The sequence below is a fragment of the Mastacembelus armatus genome, chromosome 12 (assembly GCF_900324485.2).
Source record: "Mastacembelus armatus chromosome 12, fMasArm1.2, whole genome shotgun sequence".
NCBI classification, from domain to species: Eukaryota; Metazoa; Chordata; class Actinopteri; order Synbranchiformes; family Mastacembelidae; genus Mastacembelus; species Mastacembelus armatus.
The window spans coordinates 9,898,092-9,918,416 of record NC_046644.1 but is presented as its reverse complement, the minus strand read 5'-3'; the positions used below and the strand labels follow the sequence as shown (position 1 = coordinate 9,918,416).

General features: G+C 40.1%; 1 protein-coding gene across 1 annotated transcript in view; it reads right to left on the bottom strand.

Moving 5' to 3' along the window:
* Positions 1 to 18,087, bottom strand: part of LOC113124721 (transmembrane protein 132D) — a 123,119-nt gene extending 105,032 nt beyond the window's left edge. The window contains exons 1-2 of the mRNA XM_026297792.1: positions 18,023 to 18,087; positions 12,615 to 12,835 (exon numbers count right to left, since the gene is read on the bottom strand). Of these exons, the coding sequence (XP_026153577.1) occupies positions 12,615 to 12,835; positions 18,023 to 18,087 (286 nt within the window). The remainder of the gene's footprint in view (positions 1 to 12,614; positions 12,836 to 18,022) is intronic.
* Positions 18,088 to 20,325: the final 2,238 nt, after the last annotated feature.

The window sequence follows — 20,325 nt, the reverse complement described above, 5'->3', positions numbered from 1 at the left end:
ATTAGATCCACTGCTTTCTTTAAACAAGCTAACCTGAATCAGTCAGTCATCCTGCAGATTTCTCCACACATTGCCCAGCTCAAATCTTTAAGCAAAGCAAACTTAAACAAATTGTGACGCAACACCTGTAGATCACCCTGCGAAAGTTAAATATTTTGTGTTGAGAGTTAAATTTCTAAATTAAAAAGTTGATTAGTGCTTTCCGGTGCACAGAATGAGTAACGGCGCACATCTGACTGGCTGACACAAATGTGGTTTCTCTGTTTAGCCGATATGGTCCAATATACTGACTGTATCTACCAGAGGCCTTTGATCTGGTGTCTGACCCACTTAATTATCTAGCTAGAGCCATTACAAAACCATGAGAGTGTTTAATATAGCAAAGTGAACCATGAATTTTAAAGCAGCACGGTGCCATTTCCTAGCTTTGATGAGCAGACATGATTTTGTGAGCATGCAGTGCTTCGGTAGTGGAAAGCTGGCCAGGAAATGTCAGGTCATCAGAATCCTGTGATTGCAGTTCTCGCAAGAGGGTTCAGAGGGGACAGAGCACAAAAACATCTCTAAATGTAAATCCAGCCTAATGAGTTTGCCACGGTATAATTTAATCAAATTTACATATGAAAGAACCTCTGCCCCGTACGGCATCAGGACAGAAGTAGTAGTAATTAGCCTTACAGATTGGAGGTATATCCCAGCTTGTAAGGAAATCCTAACAATGAATAACAAGATAAATATTTGCACTGCATATGAGCATGGATAGACAAATTGAGCAGAGCTACAGACAAGAAAAGTGTTTGACGCAAGAGCTTTGAGTTATCAGGCTACAATTTTTGAGCTGCAGGTTTCCTCAGTATGATGAAAGGTAGTCTGTATTTTTGTTTTTGTTAGGCTGATTGCACTTTTTACTTTCCCAGTTTATCTTTTTTACTTCAATTTTCTTCTCAACTGCACCGACTGAACAGGTGTCCAGGAAAATGCCTTTATCTTAACTGTATACTATAGTTTGGCTTTTGAGGAATTTTAACCATTTGCTTTTTCACTGCGCTGTAGAGCATTTAAACAATGATTCAGGACAAACATAAACATGAAGTGCTTTTTAAACGTAAGCTATGAAAGAAGTTATTGACATACTGGCACTGTCATCCATAGAGCCACGCAGCTATTACAGCTGAAAACAAATTTCCAGCCATTTATGAAGCAGCAATGTTTTCTAGTTTCATAATCTTATATTTCAGCATTTTGCTGTTTTTCTCTGCTTTATATTGTGGTAAATTAAAGACCTTTGGGTTTTAGTCTATTGATCAGACAAAAAAAAAAAAATCAATTTTAACCATTAACTTGTGCTCTGGGAGCTCGTGATGAGCATTTTCTTATATCACAAAGATTTAAATGGAATTAATCAGCGATGAAAAATACTAGATACACTTTTCCTTATGCTGTTTGTGAATGACATTGAGTCAGTGATATCTGTCTTTTCAAACAGGCTGTTGTGGTTTAAACTCCATATGAAGGTTTTTAATCAACTTTCTATCTGCTCTTGCAGATAGCTGTGCAGGACAGGCAGTCCAGGCACCCTGCACGCAAGATGTAAAACAAAGATTGTACTGTATCACAAGGACAAACATGTAGCATGCTGTAGCTTTACATCTTGTTTACTCTGCATCAACATATTGCAGGATTTCTCGACATTTCTAGGTTTCTAGTAATATTTTTTTTTGGGGGGTCCAAAAAAGTCTGACCTGAGCTACAGAGCTGTCAATTTTTCAAGTGAATCTGTGCTGGTTTATTTTTGTATTCTTTCCTGTAATGCATTGGGGTAGCTCCACATGGGAATTGTATACAGAAGATGACATATTCCCAGCCTATTTAAAAAATATATATATTACAGGAAAAAAAGAAAATAGCAAAAATCAATATCATTCTTTGAATCTCTTGGGAATCCATCAAGTGATGCTACATGGGGACCAAACCAGAAATATTAGTTTGAAGAAAATCATAGATCACTCCTCAGGCTGTGAATGTTAAGACATGAGTGGAGCACATCAGTCCAGCTGTCTACCTGATGAGTTACTTTAAATAAAAGTGATGTCCTTCCTTGGCTTCTTTGAAAAGTGAGGGGCCAGCATCCTTATTGTGTTCACAGAGATCTCTCTCTCTCACACACACACACACACACTCAAGCTCAGAAAGGCCCAATTACCTGCTGGAAAATGCTGGCACCCAAGAGGCCCAAGACTCGTACCACAGGGCTCACTCACTCAGCTTCATGCCCACAGCGAAACAAAGGGGATTTCATGTCTCTCTTTAAATCCTTGGGCTTTGGATACATTTTGGCTCGCCCCTATATGGACCTTTTAAGAACTGATTTATCCTCTATTACTGAGGCACCAGGCCCAGATCCAGCCCTGGGCATGCTCAGAGCAGGACAGTATATTGCTTATGTGTGAAACAAGGACGGGATGTCTAAATATAAGAAATCACGTAATAGTAGTTGTTGCATTGGATATGGCGCAGACACATACTAAGCATAGATTAAAACACTGAAAATACACATTATGGCCTTTATCAGATATTTAGGATAATCTGATCAACCCGTTTGCCAAAGCCTTCAAATCTCCTGTGTGTTGAAAAATGTCAGAACAGCATCCAGATGAGAAAGAAGCCACAAAATGGAGGCAGGTATTTTGATATCTCTGCGTATAGCTCAGTAGATACAAACTACATGGAGAAGAAAACAACAAAATTTAGTGCAACAAGCTCTGCTCCTGTGTGTTGGTCGAGACTGATCAGGCTAAGCAGGCAGCATTTTGGTTTATTTTGGTCTATTCAGGTGAGAGTGCATGTTGGTGGGTCTATTTACCCCAGGCAATTAAATTCTAGAAAGAAAAGTAAAGGTAAAGGCAGAGTGTTGGATGCAATGGACAAAGAGGAAATGAAATTAAAATGATTATATCACCTGCTTGGTAATGTTCAATCTATTTTATCTGTAGGTTTGAGGAAAAACTGCCAACAAAATGTTCCACTATTTCTCTATTTATCTATTCTGCTTTGCTATTGCATCACTGAAAGAAACTGGATCATGTGGGGGGGGGGGGAAGTGAAGAGAGAAAGGAATATTGGAGAAGATGAGAGGGAGAGAAGAAAGATTATGAAGATGTGAAAGTGAAGGGGAAGGCAGAGGATAGATGAGGAGGATGAGAGGGGAAGACTATGAGGGGGTGACAATGAAGAAAGACCATATGTGTGAGGCCACGTTTCTGATTACAGTCTCATTTCTTGGCAGGTTTCAATACAGTTGAAAAGCTCACACTTTGTATGTCAACATATCTAATACACATGCAACCACAAATCCCCACAGAAAGAAACACATACACACACACACACGCACACACACACACACACCACTGACTCAGTTGATGTTCAAAAACAGATTTTTCTCATTTTATGATGACATCTGTTCCACTGCTGCACAGATTGCAATTTTCTGACCTAATAGGGCCTACCAACTGGCCATCAGCACATTTAATGTTAACTAGAAATGGACCAATAACATTTTTTTTTTAAGGTTCCTCACAATTTTGAGCTGAGCTCTGGCCCAAAGCCCATAGGTCGATCAATATCTGTTTCTCACCCTTCTGGCAGATGTATCACCAGTTCAAGTAAACCATACATACATACAGCCTCTGTAAAGGCAATCCACAAAACCTTGGTGGTACATGCAACTTTGAGTGACTCTGTACCTCCTTCCTACTCCTTGCCATATACTGTACCATAGTTTCTTAATGTACAGAACACAAACTATCAGTGCTTTATTTGGCAATGTGTGCCAGAGGCGTACAGCTGCATATTTCCAACGGTATGATGCAAATACTGCACAATTATTAAGTTTGAAAAGTTCCAATCTATTCCAATCTATTTATCACTATGGCTGAAGTGCTCTGAGCCTCACTTGGCTTACTGCATGAATGCATTAACACCTATACAGATATAGGTTTTGGAGGATGGAAGTCCTATTGCTAATACATTTTTTTATTGGCTGCAGCTCTCGGCAATGTTTACCACTCTTGAGGCACTGTTGCTGAAAATTGGTAAGGGAATTGAGTCTTGGTTTGGGAACCTCATTCCTAAAGGTGTGGAATAGTTTTCCCTCAGGTTTCAATACAGAAGTGTCTATCAAGTTTGAAATTAAAATTCACCTGTCTGTATGTGGAGAGTTTTTTTTTCTTTCTTTTGCTGTGCTATGCTGAACTTTTCCCGTGCTTATTTTCTCATCTCTTAACACCTGATGAACCAAGTGGTAAATCAATCAGTGAGTAACGGGTCTTAACAAGAGTCAGGCACTCAGGTAAACCAGGCAATAAACAAGACAGACTGATAGACACAGACAGAGACACCACCAGACTGAGAGAAGTTGCACACCTACAGAAACAGACATAGGCTTTTTGACATTGTTGCCCATTGAGACCATTTTTATTGTTATTAATCATGTTTTCCTACTTGGAAAAAAAAACACTAAGGCTTCTTGCTCTGACGGGGGCAGATAACGGCAATGGAAGAAAACTCCATCAACTGTCATCATCTTTACTTCAGTACCTGCAGCATTTCACACACAAAATCACACCACTCTCTTCGGAAGTACGAGCGAAAAAAAAAAAAAAAAGAAAAAGGTCATTGGCTTTCTCTGCAAAACTTCTGCACCATTCTTCCATAAAATGATGCAGTGAGAAGCCATCTCAGCAGGGGCTTGAGGCCCAAGTGACAGCCATGTAACAGAAGAGAGCACGTACTGTACCTCAACTGCCTTGTGGGACCAAAGCTGGTGAAGCAAGATAAATATGTGATCTCTCTCTGTCAATCTTTCTCATAGAAAGTGACAAAAATGCTGTTAACATTCTTTCTCTGCTCTAATTGCATAGGTTCATTTTCATTTCCCTCTGATTTGCTGGGTGTGCGCAGTGTGTTCTGTTAGTTATGCTAATTGTCTCCAGACCTCCCGCAGAGTGCGAGCCTTTCCCAGTTGGGTAGCTGTGAAGTTGTTTGCCCAAGGAGATGATTCTGTGTGTGTGTTTACAGTGTGCAGCTATAATGTGTCACAAAAGCTTTAGTGATGCTGTGCACATGTGTTTGTGTGTGATTATGTGTGTCGGGAAGCATCAGCACAGATCACCGTGCGGCAGCCATTGTTAGGCGTTGTGTTTTCCCAATCCTCCAAACACTCAGAGTGAAGAAAGAAAGCAGGCCAATGTTACAGAATAATGCTGTCATTTCTTGATTATTCTGCTTTTCATCCTTTCCATCTTTGATCTTATTAGTAATGAAAAACCTGTGGGAAAAGGAAGACAATTTTCACATTTCTTTGTCCCAGTGGATTACATCCTATGGATTTTTTTGGGGAAGCGAATGACTATGTCCGAAGACAGAAGATTTAGTTAAGGAGAAAAAGCCCTTCATTTGTCATACTGTCTAAAGTGTGTCTTTCTGAATCCTCAGGTTTAACCTAGTGTATGCCTCAATATTTTGAGCACTCCAGACCTTTCTGGGTTTTTCAGCAGTCTTTTTCAAACTGTTCTGTTCTTAATACAATGCACAACAAAGATCCCCAAATGATAATTATATGGCAAAAAAAAAAACCCTTGGAGGCACGAGGTGTGGAAAAAATGACAGGAAATAGGTAACACCTAATCCTAATCAAAATGCCTCACCGCACACATCGCTATGTGAACCCTGGTCTGGTGGTATCAAAGTCTTGCACTTTGTACATCCACTGTCTCCACAACTAGCATCGAGTACAAATTAGCTTTCGCTGCTTCACAGAAGCAAGGAAAGTTGAACCACTGTTTCTACATGGTGCAGTAATCACTGCTATGCACCAGTGAGTGTACGCTGTAAACAATCATCTCTTACCATCAGCTCCATCTGCTGCATCCTGCTTATAGTAGTTGTTGATTAGTAGATATTAGATTTGCCTGATGTGCAACACTCTATGATGGTTACATGCACAACCCCGCACCTCTATACGGTGTATATCGGCAATCAACTCTAATTTACTGAACTCCACACCATGGATCAAAGAGTCCTTTTGGAGCATACAAAATGTTGAGGGTTTGTACTACACACTTCACATTACCTTTCACTTTATGACTTCTGTCTATTTGGCTCCCTGGTGCAATGTTTCCTTCTGCTGTTCTCTGAAGCATTGTGTAAAATACAGTGTCATGCAGGGCAATCCACACTGCATCCATCACTTACTAATATAGCCTTTCATTTAGTGATGGTGCATTGTTGCTCTTGATTCGGCAAATTATTATGAAATATGTGTTTGTCCACAGGGCTGTTTCTTTACAGAAAACATGCTGTGCTCTTTTCAGTGTACTAAACTTTGACTTTGCCCAGGGAAAGTCAAACACTGTGCTGGAAAGACCCACAATGTTTAAGAGGCTGACTCATTTTTTAACTTGCTGGTCAAGGCCTCCAGTAACAAGCACCCTAGTGCTTGTTTTATGGTAATGAACATTACAGCTTGTAGACATGCCTTTTGAACCAAGAGTGAAAAATGAAGCAAGGGAGAGAAATTTCATAAGAGAGTTTTCTACAAAGTCAGCTTATTCTATAGGCTTTAGCTATTTCTTTAAGCAGAACCTCTGCCCAGAAGTACGAAACCCTGCCAACCCCTGTCCCTGAATTAAACGATGAGCAGCTCAGAACCAACAAGTAATATCCCATGAGACGTTGCTCTCCTTGGAGGTAGATGCCAGTTTAGATTTTACAGCCTTAATGTGTGTGCAGAGTCACACTGGGCTCTTCCTCTCTCCTAAAAGTGGCGTGATATAATCTGTTTTAAGTCTCAGGGTTTTTTTTTGCCTGTTTTGTCATTTGACTGTTAAATGAATGTTTGGCAACGGAGCTAAAATTACTTCATTGTGGTAAAATCCACTCTAGTCTCCAGTAAGATACAGGTGCTGTTTGTAAGTGCTCTGGCACATTCTTTGTGATCCCTGCTTTTCTTTATATTTTATGCATAATAACTGAAGCCTGCCTCCTCATATTATTTTGATTTCTGCTTTGAATTTTTCAACATAAAATAATCTGGGCCAATACTATAGTAATTATGCTACTATTCACAAGTGCAGTTCTCATGCAGGAAGTAGTCTGCCCTCTATGGAGACAGGCGGAATATAATGATGTAGAGGTCAGGTGGTATACGGGTGTGTAGCAATTCTTATTTACATGCAGACTTGGTGCAATGAGAGGGCATTTAGGGGCCAGACCACCCCAACACACCTTATCTCCTCCCCTCGCCTCCAGTTACTGCTTAATAATAAATACCATTTTTTGTTGTTATTATTTGGAGTAGTTGGCAGCATAATAATCCAGTATTTTCAGGGAAAAAAGGGTTAAACAGTATGATTGGTCAAATCAATGAATGTATAACTAGACAAATGCCCAGCCCCGCCCTATAGAAGCAAGTGGCAGCCTAAGACAAACTTAGGCCAGGAGGATGAAGCACAATTTGTGACTCCTACAGCCTTTTGCAATAAGAACTATAATATGAAACAAAAAACAGGTGCTCCAAAAGCCGACACAAAAGTCACTAACATTAGCCCCAAACGTCTCCAAGATGAACATGAGCCGCAAGCTCCAACCAACCACTACTCATAACCCGAATGACTGGGACACTGAAAAACTCTGGCAATTTCATCCCGTGCTCTCTTGTTCCTGGGGAAAACAACAATCCTTTACATTACAAGCTCATTAGCCAGAATACCCTATTCCAGCAGATGCTGCATTCTGCTGCCCTCGTTGGAAGCTTTGGTCACTTGCATCAACTTCAGACAATACTTTTACCAGCAGGAAACATGCTGTGTCAAGGGACTAATCAAGTGCAGCTGGCACTACCTCGCAGCAGTTATTGATGCCGGGGAATTTTTTTCATCGTTAAGGTTAGTTAGGTTAGGGTATGTTCTGAGGCAGATATATAATAACTCCTGTTGATGTCAGAGGTACGCAAACGCTTCCTCACAAGAAATTAGTCTCTGACATCCATATAGTGTATGCACATTGCTTCAGCTGTCGGTTATATTCGGTTGGTGTGCAGACAATGACTTGCCCTCTCTGCAACTTGCTTTACAAATTCTGCAGAAAGGCCACAGTTGCTCATCATTACAAGGGAAATTGTTTATAATGTCTGTTCAACCAGTGGTGGAAGGGTTACAGTGCTACTGTCTGTATTATTCTGCAGTCATGTGAGGACATGTCCACAGTACCCTGAGATATCAGTAGCACTCGAACATCTAGAGCTAACATGCAAATTGAAATTTGAACCAAGCATCAAGTTTTCTATGATAATGTCCACAGGGTTTTGGACATTTAGAAAAAAAAAAATACAGTGGCTCGACAGACACTGATCAGATACAAGGATACATACAGTGAACACAGCAGTATGTATTTGGAGAAACGACTGGACAACACAGGCTCTACCTCAGTGCCATTGATGTGGTATATGGTGAGATGGTTGCGTGCTTCAGAGAATTGTGAATTGATGTGCACATGTGCTTTGAGCTAATGTTCTTGGATGTTTCCCAAATGAAACATTTAATAGATGTGACAAAAGCCCTAATTATGGTGCCAGAATTCACAGGTGCTTAGCACTTTCTCTCCGACCGAGTCTACACCAAACACAGGGAAATGGACAGCACTGGAGGCAATGCTTAGTGTGCTGACAGCATTCAAATATGCACTGGCACCTATGGTCAGCACCATGCATTGTGAGAACTCACAGCAATAGTGAAAATAGTTAGTCCAATAGAATAGTTCATAAACATGAAGCCCAACTGATCCAGCTGGCACCTGCAAAGGACTTGACAGAGAAAATTCAGAGGTTTCATCTTGTGGAAAGATGACACCTCCCACTTTATTAAAGAACTTGATGGCCCATTGAAGAATTATCTTGTATGCCAAATTGCAACTGTGAATTTATTTCTGTTGTTACTGCTTTTCTTTCCATAATCTGGTGCTTTGCAGAATCATCCCATAGCAAATTTGGCAATAACCATTGACAATACGTGCTATCTGCAGAACTCCAAGTAATTTAATACTGATCTTTAAGTTGCAGCAAAATGTACACGGTAAAATGGGCAGAGGTGATCAGATATCCTAAGACCTATATACCCAGAATGCCTGTGGCTACTGTGAACTTGGTTAGGGCTCTGTGTGTGCTTAGGTGTGACGAGACAATAAGGAGGGCTATTATTAAGTTCAGTCTAAATGCATTTTAGTTTTTGTAACTTTTCAACATCCTGGTCCACTTCAGCCAGGCCCACACATATACAGTACAAAGTCAGATTAGGAATCCTCCCACTCTATATCTCAGTGCCCTTTATACCAAGGACTCAAGCACTTTTTTAAACAGGTAATTAAAGTTAGAAAGATCATATTTGTAGTATTTCGCCAACAGGTCCACTGAGTTTAATAATACTATTTATTATTTTAACAACTGACATTTATGTGTTACAACAGGCTTATAATGCTACACCAAAATGTTAGACCAAATTTAAGCAACTAACCCATTTGGTTGTAGTAGGGTTACGTCACTACATCCCTAACAGAAATTCTGCAAGTTTTACATATTCGTCTTGTTGTGCAGTGGCAACTTTTCACTGCAGAAACTTTCTCTGTCAGACAAAGAAATGACAATCCTACAATCTGTCTTGTTTAAAATAAACTGCCTGTATAACATCCCATACCATGCCAGGTAATATGGAGCCTTTCCAAATGGCCTGATGGCCAGTCTGACAGTAGGTATCCTCAACAGAATGTGCCTGTCAGTGCGTGTGTCTCATAGAGACAACCTAGGACCTCTCTGTGAAAGCAATCAGAGGGCTGGAGAGTTATAATATCCTCTGAGACTCTGCACACCAGGGGGTTGACTGACAGGATGAAATCTGCTTTTTTTTCCCTCCTCTTCATTTTCACCTGTAAAGATTAAGACCAAACCTGGAGAGGTATGGATCAATCTTTGGCCCTTACCTGTGTATTTGTGGAGTGGTTTAGACGTGGTGAAGACAGTCACTCACCTGAAAAATATTTTTTCATTTTTCACACATTTTACATTTATACGTTTGTTTTCTTTTAGTTTATAATCCCACCAATTTCACTGCTGAACACTAATGGACTCCCCCTCCTGAAAAGTCCAATAATGAGTCCAACAAAGGTCTTGTTGCAGGATCATCTTAGACATACTCCAGTGGTCGAAGTAATGACACAGTTATGACACATGCAAAGGAGGTAGTTAGGTGATGTAGTATATAGGTAAAGTATATCAGTGTTTTGTCCATGATTAAGATGACAAAGGTCTTGTAACCAAAAATCTTTTCCTCGACCTATTTTTAGGATGAATTTCTGGTACCAAAAACGGTACAGTGAATGTGCTGCTAGAATGGTTTATATGAGTCATATTTGAATGTAGGGACAAGCAACACTGTCATTTAGGTTGGGGACTTCATTATTAGACCAGAAAGTGGCTCTGCTCAGAGTTCGAAAAATGTAATTTTTTATTCTCCTTATCGTAGCTCATTAAAAACACTGCCTTGTGCTTTTAAACAAACACCAGAAAACACATTACCCTTATCTTGCCACATCTAGACTGGCTCCCTTTTTTGTTTTAGATTTAATTTTAAGCTTTGATTGTTTGTTTTTAAAGCTTTAAATGGTCTGCTGCTGCTTTACCCAGGCCAGACTTGTATCTTTCATTGGGACAGACTGGTCACGTCAAGCCTGTGTCTCTTGGAGGTACAGTACCTGTAGGTCAAAGAACTGGGGCGATCACACCTTCTCTGTAACTGAACCAAAAAGATGGAATAGCCTATCTCTCCGCCTTTGCTCTGCCACTGATGCCCCCACAGATAAGTCTAAACTAAAGACTTACCTTTTCAGTTTTGCTTTTGGATTTTTAGTAGTTTCCTTTTCCCTTTGATTCATTCCCTTTTATCTTTTATCCTTAAATTTATATTTTTCTATCTTTTGTCATCGTCTTCTTCTGTGTTCTTTTTTGGCTTTACTGTAAAGCACTTTGTTTACAACATAGTCATTTTAAGCACTTTGTAAATAAATATATTTTGTTGTTGCTTTATAAAAGATGTCAGTACTGTTATGTAATATTTATTTGAGAAATAGCTGTATATCATTGTTAAACCTAAAAGAGGTGGTTAGCTTAGCATAGCATAAGGGCAGGAAATAGAGAAAAACAGCTAGCTTCAGGGTGTCAGAAGGTAAAAAAAAAAACAATCATCCGCAATCTAACCTTTACCAACAGGTATCTTGTTTTTTTTGTTTTTTTACGCATACAGAAATTTGCATTTTATGCACCCTGGCTACCTGATTTAATTTCAGGTTCACTTGAGTACAAGTTTTGCTTATTCTAGATTGCAAGTACCGTATTTTCTGGACTATAAGTCTCACCGGAGTGTAAGTCGCTTTCAGCAAAACAGCCTTGTTGAACAGAAAAACATATAAGTCGCTTCGGTGTATAAATTGCATTTCTACTTATACTAATTATGGTCAAAATTAGCCTATGCAGAACGTAGGTTATACGTAACAGCAAACATTCATTCATCCATGTCAAGTAACATTAAATAACCACAACAACATTGGGGGGATGTGAAGCAATATCTCCTCCTCTCTCACGTTGTCTGAATGTCAACACTCAGTCCAAACTTTGTTTTAGCTACAGAGTTTATTACCTGCACTTTGAAGTCTGCAGTATAGCTTTTTCTTTTGGGTGGCATTTTCACTTGTGTTACACTAGGAGTTGTAGTTTAGCGTGAACATAAGCATTTTTACTTTTTTGGAGGTTCAATATTATCTTCAGTTGAGTCAATAGTGCCATCTAATGCTAGTGACTACTCAATAAAATGACTGTAAATATACACATGTACGTCGCTTTGCTGTGTAAGTTGCATTACAAGCCAGTGGAGTAAAAAAAAAGTACGACTTATAGTCCAGAAAATATGGTAAGAGTTTAAGATAACATGGATAAATAGGCCTACTGTATATATGATCATGACAGGGTGTTTTACATGGATGGAAACACATGGTTCTATTTTTTCCCACATATGCATTTTTAATTTCAGATCTGCACAAGCTCACACTCTAACACCAAGCAAACTCTCACATACACTTGATCACCCCAAAACAAAACCACTCACAGGGGCACAAGCTTGCAAACACACATTCACCCACACACACAATTTTTTTTTTTCTCTTCCAAGTGCAGAACTGCTCAAACTTAGTGGAAAGATGCACTTTTACGGGTTGATTCTGCAGCCTGTTGTTATTCCTGCTGCTCTGCAGTGCCATGCTCACACACTGCATCCAATTTCAGTGCTGCTACAACACACAAACCCACACACTCTTTAGGCAACTGTCACAGTTCATTCATGTTAATATTACAAGTTATTTTATATTCTGCCTTACAGCTTACAGCTAATTATTTGTCTCATAAATTATATATGTCCCCTTGGCTGAAAGGAAATAATTTGCATTTCATGTTCTACAGCGAATAAAGGGCCTCTTATGTGACCATTACCTTTCATTCTGTAGCTGAGGTTTCTTACCTGTGCACAGGAGAAGCGCGGTGAGTCCCACGCACCGGAGCGGCCCCGTGTTTCGCCGTGGACTCATGTTTATACGCGGGGAGGGCGGGCGGGCGGGGGTCTGGTGGGGGAAGCCGCTGGATAACTCCCTCAGCAGAAAGACGCACAACTTGGCACGCAATTTATCCTCTCTGAGCAGTTCTCCATTTATAACCAACCCGTAGTATTCCTTGCGACACCACCTGCCATCACAGACATGAGCACGGACAGTATTACCCCCCACGTATACAGTCAAAAGCGGGAATTTCAGCCTAAAGAAGGCAAACAGGGTAAAGTGAAGTCTTCTTTTCAGATTTTATAATGCAAATAAAATACATCAACTTCTCATACGGCGCCGTGATTATTCACAGAAGATGTTTAGTTAAGTGCTGATGATGATTTCTGAGGGTAAAACAGGTGCAACGTGGAAGCAAACGGATGTCACCAATCACACCCTACAGCACCCAAAATATTATAGAGGCTATCTGAGAAATCTGCGTGGCAGGAATTAAACAGTTGTGGAGTCATCAAAGTCAGGAGACTAGAGAACATAAAGAAAATAGGAGTAAGTGTGTGAAATTGATGCAGTGTTGGGTTTTTATTCTTAGGTTCTTACCATTTCTATTATTGCACAGAACACGGCGCCACGGTTTTCATCCACTGTTGGTGTGTGACATCCAAATAAAAGCGACTCTTTGTTATTTTCATCAAGGATGAGAGAAAGAAAGAGAAATAAAGTCCTCAACAATTTCTGTTTTCCCAAAGAGATCTCCCGTTACGCACAGCTGTTTTCTTCTTCCTTGTCATAGAGAGGTGGGTTTGGTCCAGATCACCTGGATGTGGCAAATAAGGATGGCAATGTCTAACAAATAGCCCTGCAACTTTCCACGCGATGAAGAAGCACGCACGGATCAGACGCGGTAGAGAAGTGGATCCGGAGCTGCTGCCGCTCTGCGCCCTGTGGCTGTAGACCGGGGAGTGCTGGTGCAGAAACTGAGGGAGGGTAGGGGGGAACGGGACGCGGCGCACTCCCGGGCTGGATTGGCAAATTAGAGGGTTTGCGGGCGTCACGTCAGCAAGTATTGTGCCACCCTATTCCCGCCTCATCTCACAGGAAGATTGTGCTTTTTTTTTTTTTTTTTTTTTTTTTTAGCTTTTTTTTTTAAGTCTTGAAACGGTTGGAAAAAAGAAAGTTGACGGCAAAATTAGAAGGAGCTCTTCACTCTTCACCTTAGTACTGATTATGTTTAATTACGTTTTAGGTTGGGTGGTGGAGACGAGCACAAGGTTTGGATTCTGCAGGTAGACAATAATCACAAATGACCACTGCGTGTCTTTATCAGACACAGTCATGCAGCATGACACTTAGCGGGCATCATTTCAACTAAACATAAAGAGGTTTCCTGTTCTCCTTCATATACGTATTCAGTTGCCTCCAATCCACAGGCAAAAATATATAAATCTCACATTTATGTGACAGAGTCAGAGACCACAAATTCTATTGAGATTTTTACCTAATACATGGCTACAAAGTCAGCTTAAAGTGATTAACAGCACATAATATTTTTTTTCCCCTTTTACCACTCACATAAATGGTATAGATCATTGTCCAGTCAGTGAGGAGAGGAGTGCAACCTGTTGTGCCACGGGTCGCTCATGAGAACCAACAGTGCCCCCTATGGGACACCTCTGAGTGCATGCAGCTGCCCTCTGTGGGCTTCATGACTGAGGCTGAAGCCAGTGCTGCAGGAATGTGTTTCTCAGAACAACTGTAGGTTTAACATGGCAGTGAAGTATACACAGGACTTAGTTTTAGATCAGTAACAGACTCAGTAGTATACTAAAATCATATTGGATAAATAAACCAACAGCATGTAGAAGTGTAAGTTAAAGGAATAAGAACACATAAAATGCTGTAAGTGTCTATTATTGATCTAAAAGCACAGTGGATCACATCTGTCAGGGGTTTTGCTTCCCCTGCACCCTGCTGGGTGAAAGGCCCAGGCTGCATTTGTACACGCTCACGAAGAGCGAACGAGTGATAATGGGACACACAAACCAGTGACATTTTGAAAGGCAGCCAGAGGAGCCACCCTGCAGCTGAGGCCTCTCCACAACAGCGCTAAACACCAATTACAGGCCATCAGCACACAAGTGGAGAGACCCTGTGGGTTTGGAGTAGAGGAGCTCCCTCTTGCATCCACCCCCTCCACTTCCTGCTTTCTACTCCACCAGCACAATTCAAATATGATGAGATATTAAAGGGACAGCTAATTCTGAATTTCCCTCTGAAGTGATGGCACTCAGTGAAAGCTTCCCACAACACATAGCTGAATTGCAGCGTTTACATAGAACAGGAGTTTTACATAGTTACTGTAGCTGTTTAATTTCCTGGTTCCTTAATGGCGCCTGGCTTCAGTTGTGTTTTGTATCTCGGTCTGTCACGCTGTCACTCAAGCTAGAAAGCCAGACATGTAATTATTATGTTTCCTGCACATTATTTAGGGAAATCACTGTCTTCCAACATGTTATCATTTAAAAGTTGATGCCAGAATAATGGTAAATGAAGGCCTCGTGGAGCCGTAAGTGACAGCAGGTGTGTTACGAATATTCCCGCTAAAACAGCAGCAATCAAAACGTGCCACCAGCTAAAAACACATTTCTTTAATTGCTTTCTTACATCAGATTTTTATTAGGTTATTATCGCTGCTTTTTCTCTCTTTAATTTAAATACGATTTTTCTATTTTTATTTTACATAGCTTCTTTTTTTTCACCTGCTCATTTTATATTCATAGAAATATTCTGAGGACACCATGGCTCTGACCTTTACAATCCTTACTGGCTGCTTGTAATGTTGGTGATCTGGGAACTGAAGTTTATTGCAGTCAGTATAAGCTCCTCTGATGAGAACATTAGCTTCGTGCTTAAATTGCAAAGTGTTTAATGTCCAGACCAATAGATATTATTCAGCTTTCTCTCCGAAGTGTTTCTTACTCACTTTTTCTGTTGCACAACAGGAATCAATACTATTATTCTTATGTCCTAAACGTTTAAATAAATTGCATTCATGTTTTTAGGTCATTTATCTGGGCATCCTAAATTAGATACAATGAACTCTACTGGAATAAAAGACATGAGATTATATTGGCTTTCATGTTATTTCATGTTTCAAGTTTTTCTTTAGCCTTTTTCACTTAATTGTTCCCACACTAAGTGCTTAATAAGCTCCTGATGAAACAGGCAAAAACAGGCTTAAAACAGATAATGTGATGAGAGTCTTAGAGGAAAAGGAATAATATGTGTGTGACCCTGCACTGACACATCCTGTCTGTAGGTCCACATGTCTGTGGTTATAAGTATCAAAATGATATATAACTGTTTATAGACTGTGTCTGTGGCTCATCCTAACTAATTCATACACACCGAGGGTCTGAGATTACATCATATGTTTCTTTCTTCAAAGGCATCAGCCGCAGAGGCAGTTGATGCCTTCTCTCTCGGATGCTGCAGTAGGGTTATGTTTGCACAGAAAACCCAACGTGGTACTTTATATTTACGAGTGATCCTTTTCCTCAGCCACTATCTTGCCATTTAAGTCTTGTATGATATATTTCTAGGATGCTGTAAAGCATTTAAAATATAAATCACTGATATCTGACTTGTTGAAAACGTCACCCTTCCTTTAAATTGATGTTAAACAGTTTAAATATTTATCCTTAGCAGTCTACAGTAGCTGCCATTTGCCTGTATTGCCATTTTATTTTGCTCTTGACTTTCTTTCTGTGTTAAGGACCGTAAACTCCTCACTAGTCAGTATTGATCCTGAATGTTAACGTGCAACCATATTCTTCACTTCTTGCGCATTCATTCATGTCAGTGACTTTTGTACTATGGTGATTGATAGCTGACATAGCCAATTAATTTCTTTCTTTGTGGGTATCATGTGTCTGTGCCTTGCAACTGCAGTATAAACTTTATCTGCCTCTAAAAGTGCAAGTTAGTCCTGACCTTCTCGTCCGTTGTATGGAGATGATCCCAGATGTTTATCATGCAGAAGCTTTTGGAAGCAGTTGTGCTTGTTGCTGTTCTTTCGGAAGTTAGATGTGCATTTGAGCATGAATCTTCCTCACCTTGTTGTAGTGAGGCAAGATGTGTCGAACCCTGAAATACTGCTCAGTGGCACCACTGCTGTACTGAGAGTCTGGCCCTTTTTCAAATGAATGAGAGGGCCCTGTTTGTTCACTCAGGGGCTACTGTCAGTCTGAACACGTCCTAACACAATGTCTACACGGAAGGTATAGTGAAAGCAGCATGTTAGCAGAGCAGCAGCACAACAAGAGAAGCGCTCAGGCACAGCATTGAGTGTACTGCAGGTCACCTGTGTTTTGACAGTAGTCAAAGCCCAACACGCATCAAAACCACAGCTGAAATTCATCCTGTGTAGACATGCACAGGGTTCTCTGTGGAAACCATCTGGGACTGCCTCCTTGCAGTGGATGAGACAGTCTCGAGTGGAACTGATGCTATAGTGCTTGAATTAAAACAAAAATCTGTTGGTTACCAGCCATTGTGGTATTTCCTCAGGTGAAGTCCACTAATTAGTGTTGTCTGTCGAGCTTTTCTGGTGATGTATGCAGCAGTGGGGTGAATAAAAACATTTCTGCCACCAGTGAGTCAAACGCTGAAACACAGTTACACAAGTGGTGACATGGAAGGAATCTCACAGTGAAGCCTGAATCAAGCATTAAATGTTAAAAGACAGCAGCTTAGTTGGGGCCCATCTGCACTGTTAAGTTTTTACAGCAAAGGATTTAGCAGTTGAACTGTTTTCTTCATAGTGCAGTGGAAATTTCTCACCTACATGGAGAGAGCAGAGGAATGAGTCAGTGGATGCACTGACTGACATTATTAAACCTTTTTTTTTTTTTTTCTCTCCTTTTCACATCTTCCTCACACACACACACACACGTACACATTAATTAAGGGTCATTACCGGAGGCTGACTTGATTAAATTTAAAAAGAAAATTGTTTTATGCCCTTCTCACAGCAGGGGCAACACAAACAAAACAATATCATAATGTGCTCATGAATGACAGCACAAAGGCAGACGCCCAATTCATATGTTATGAATAAAAGATCAGATGCTGCTGTGAAACATGTCTTCCTTCACAATGTGATGCACCTTTTATATATTCCTCAACGCACATGAAGGAGCAAAGAGGTCAGAGACACAGTGTCACAGAAATTCACTGGGAAACAGCAACAGTTAGAGAGAACCATTAAGTGAAGTAAACAACTTGCCAAGCATGCTGATTTATCCCACCACAGAGCTTTCCATTAAGTACATGCAGACAGAAAAAACACGCATGGGGAAATTCTGCAACTCACCAATGAACTGGCTCATGTTGGGTTTCATGATGGTCATGGGTGATGTCGGACTCCTGTTGACTCATCCTCAAAAAAAGGTGTAGGTGGCAAACTATCAAGCAGCCATTCAGCTGCATGTTCATTATAGGATGTAATCCTCTTGCCAGCATGAAAACTGACATTAGAGAGTGTCTAAGCCAAAGCTGTCATCTGCTTACACCGTGACCATCGGTGTTTATCTCTGATTGGCTGGTAGGGTTTCTATTATAGACTTAGTGCTATACTCAAAGAAATAAAGCTGCGGAAGGAAAATGTATTCCATGTGCAAAAATGTAACATGGTTGGATATTAACCACTAAAAGGAAAACAGTAAGCTATTACAAAAAAGGATAAAGATAATTCCTTATTCAGACGCTCTGAATGCAGTGCTCATATCGCTACCTCTGTGGTTTTGTAATGTGTTGTATGGTACAAGACAATGTTCAGACTGAGTGATAGCCTTTTTTTTTTTTTTTTTTGTCTGCTAACAGGTGCATATGGCACTTCTATGCTCCAAGATGCATGTTCTAACAGGTTTACTTGTTCTCCCAGTATACTGAAGCCAACATGGGCACGAGAGAAGGTAAACAACACCCACAGCTGAGACACTGCCTGATGCTGTAGATTTTGCCTGTGGTGTCAATTGTGAATGTGCTAGTTTTCTTAGAATTCACGCAGCTGAGACTGGGAGAGAATTCGATCATTGCATCAAAACTTCTCTGGGTGGAAACAGAAGGATGGGAAGAGTCGGCACGTACAAGATAATCCCATTGCATTCTTTGCTCTGTAGTGTCACAAAAGGGGATAGTTGGAGAATGCTGTCTTACAGATAAGGTCCACAGAAAACTAAAACGTTGCACACACCAACGAATAACCCTTAGTGGATCGAGGGTCCTTCAGCATCCATACATCCATATTATTGACTTTCACAATACATACATTTTTGGAGACTCTAATTCAATTTCTTTTCACAGTGAGACTGATATGTTTTAACCTCAAACCGGAGTAGGGAATGGAGCATTTGTAAGGAAATAGCAGAAACATAATGGATACTCTTCTTGCTGTAGGTTTTGTGTCAATGGTTGTTGGAATGTGTTCATCTTGAATGTATCTGAAAAGGAAACTGGACATATGCACCTCAGATAAAAGTGTCGGAGAGAAAAAAATCTCTCATAAATGGATTTGAGTGATCACAATGGAGTTTAGTGTAGAGAACTTCACTGGAAATCTAATCTAATCTGTAGGACTGTCATTATGGATGGATTTGTATCTATCAGAACAATCTCACAACCTTTACCTGCTAGTTTGAACACCACATCTTTCATTTCCCTCATTGTCTTCTCCGCAGTTCTTTTCACAACCAACGTGCCTTTTTTGTCTTGTTTCGAACAGTTTGTCAATGTCTCCTTCAGCCAATTTGTAAAATGTTTCAATACAAGCACCGGAGAGAAAAGATAAAGTGCTCTTGAACCACAATGGGCATTTGTTATAGAAACATTTCAATTTTATGCTGCAAAACAACTTGAACATTTTAACCTTGATACCAAATAGATTTGCAGGGGCAGAGGCAGGCTATTAGAAACTTTATTTAGTCTGAGTTGTACAAAGGCCATTAGAGCCTTGAATTTTAACATTCAGCATGATAGGATAACTCACATATTGTTGTGATCGACCACAGGTCTACATCAGTAGAGCTGTGAGGTCGGAGAAGTTACCAGTTTCTGAGTTTTTCAGAGTGGATTCTCATTTCATAGACCTCTTTTAATAACATCCTGGAGAAAGAGTTCCAAATTTGAGTTTTTTTTTTTTTTGCTTGTCCACTTTCCCACGGGGAAGCTTGGTACCATTCTCATTTCTGAATGGGAAGCTATTATTTTTCATTGGTTAGCCTATCTTAGCAGAATGACTGGAGACGTTAGCTAGTCTTGTTACAGAAAATGGAAATTCAGGCCCACCAGCATCCGTTAAGCTCACAAATCCATACAAAAATAAAAATGTAAAAACTGACCCACGTGTGGATTAAACAAGCAAAATGTATGACAGTTTATCATTTCCTTTTTCCTAAATTAAGTGACCGTAGAATTATCATAACACAGATTGTACAAGACAATACAAAGTATAAATCTCAGCCACATCTGTTATTTTCAGACATCAAGGCACTTTGTTTCACATTAGAGTCTACAGTGTTTATGACAAGAGGCACATGGAAATTACTCATGACAACCTGACTGACACCATAAACACATTTTACCAAAAGTGGTCTCAGTATCAATAACGTCAATTTA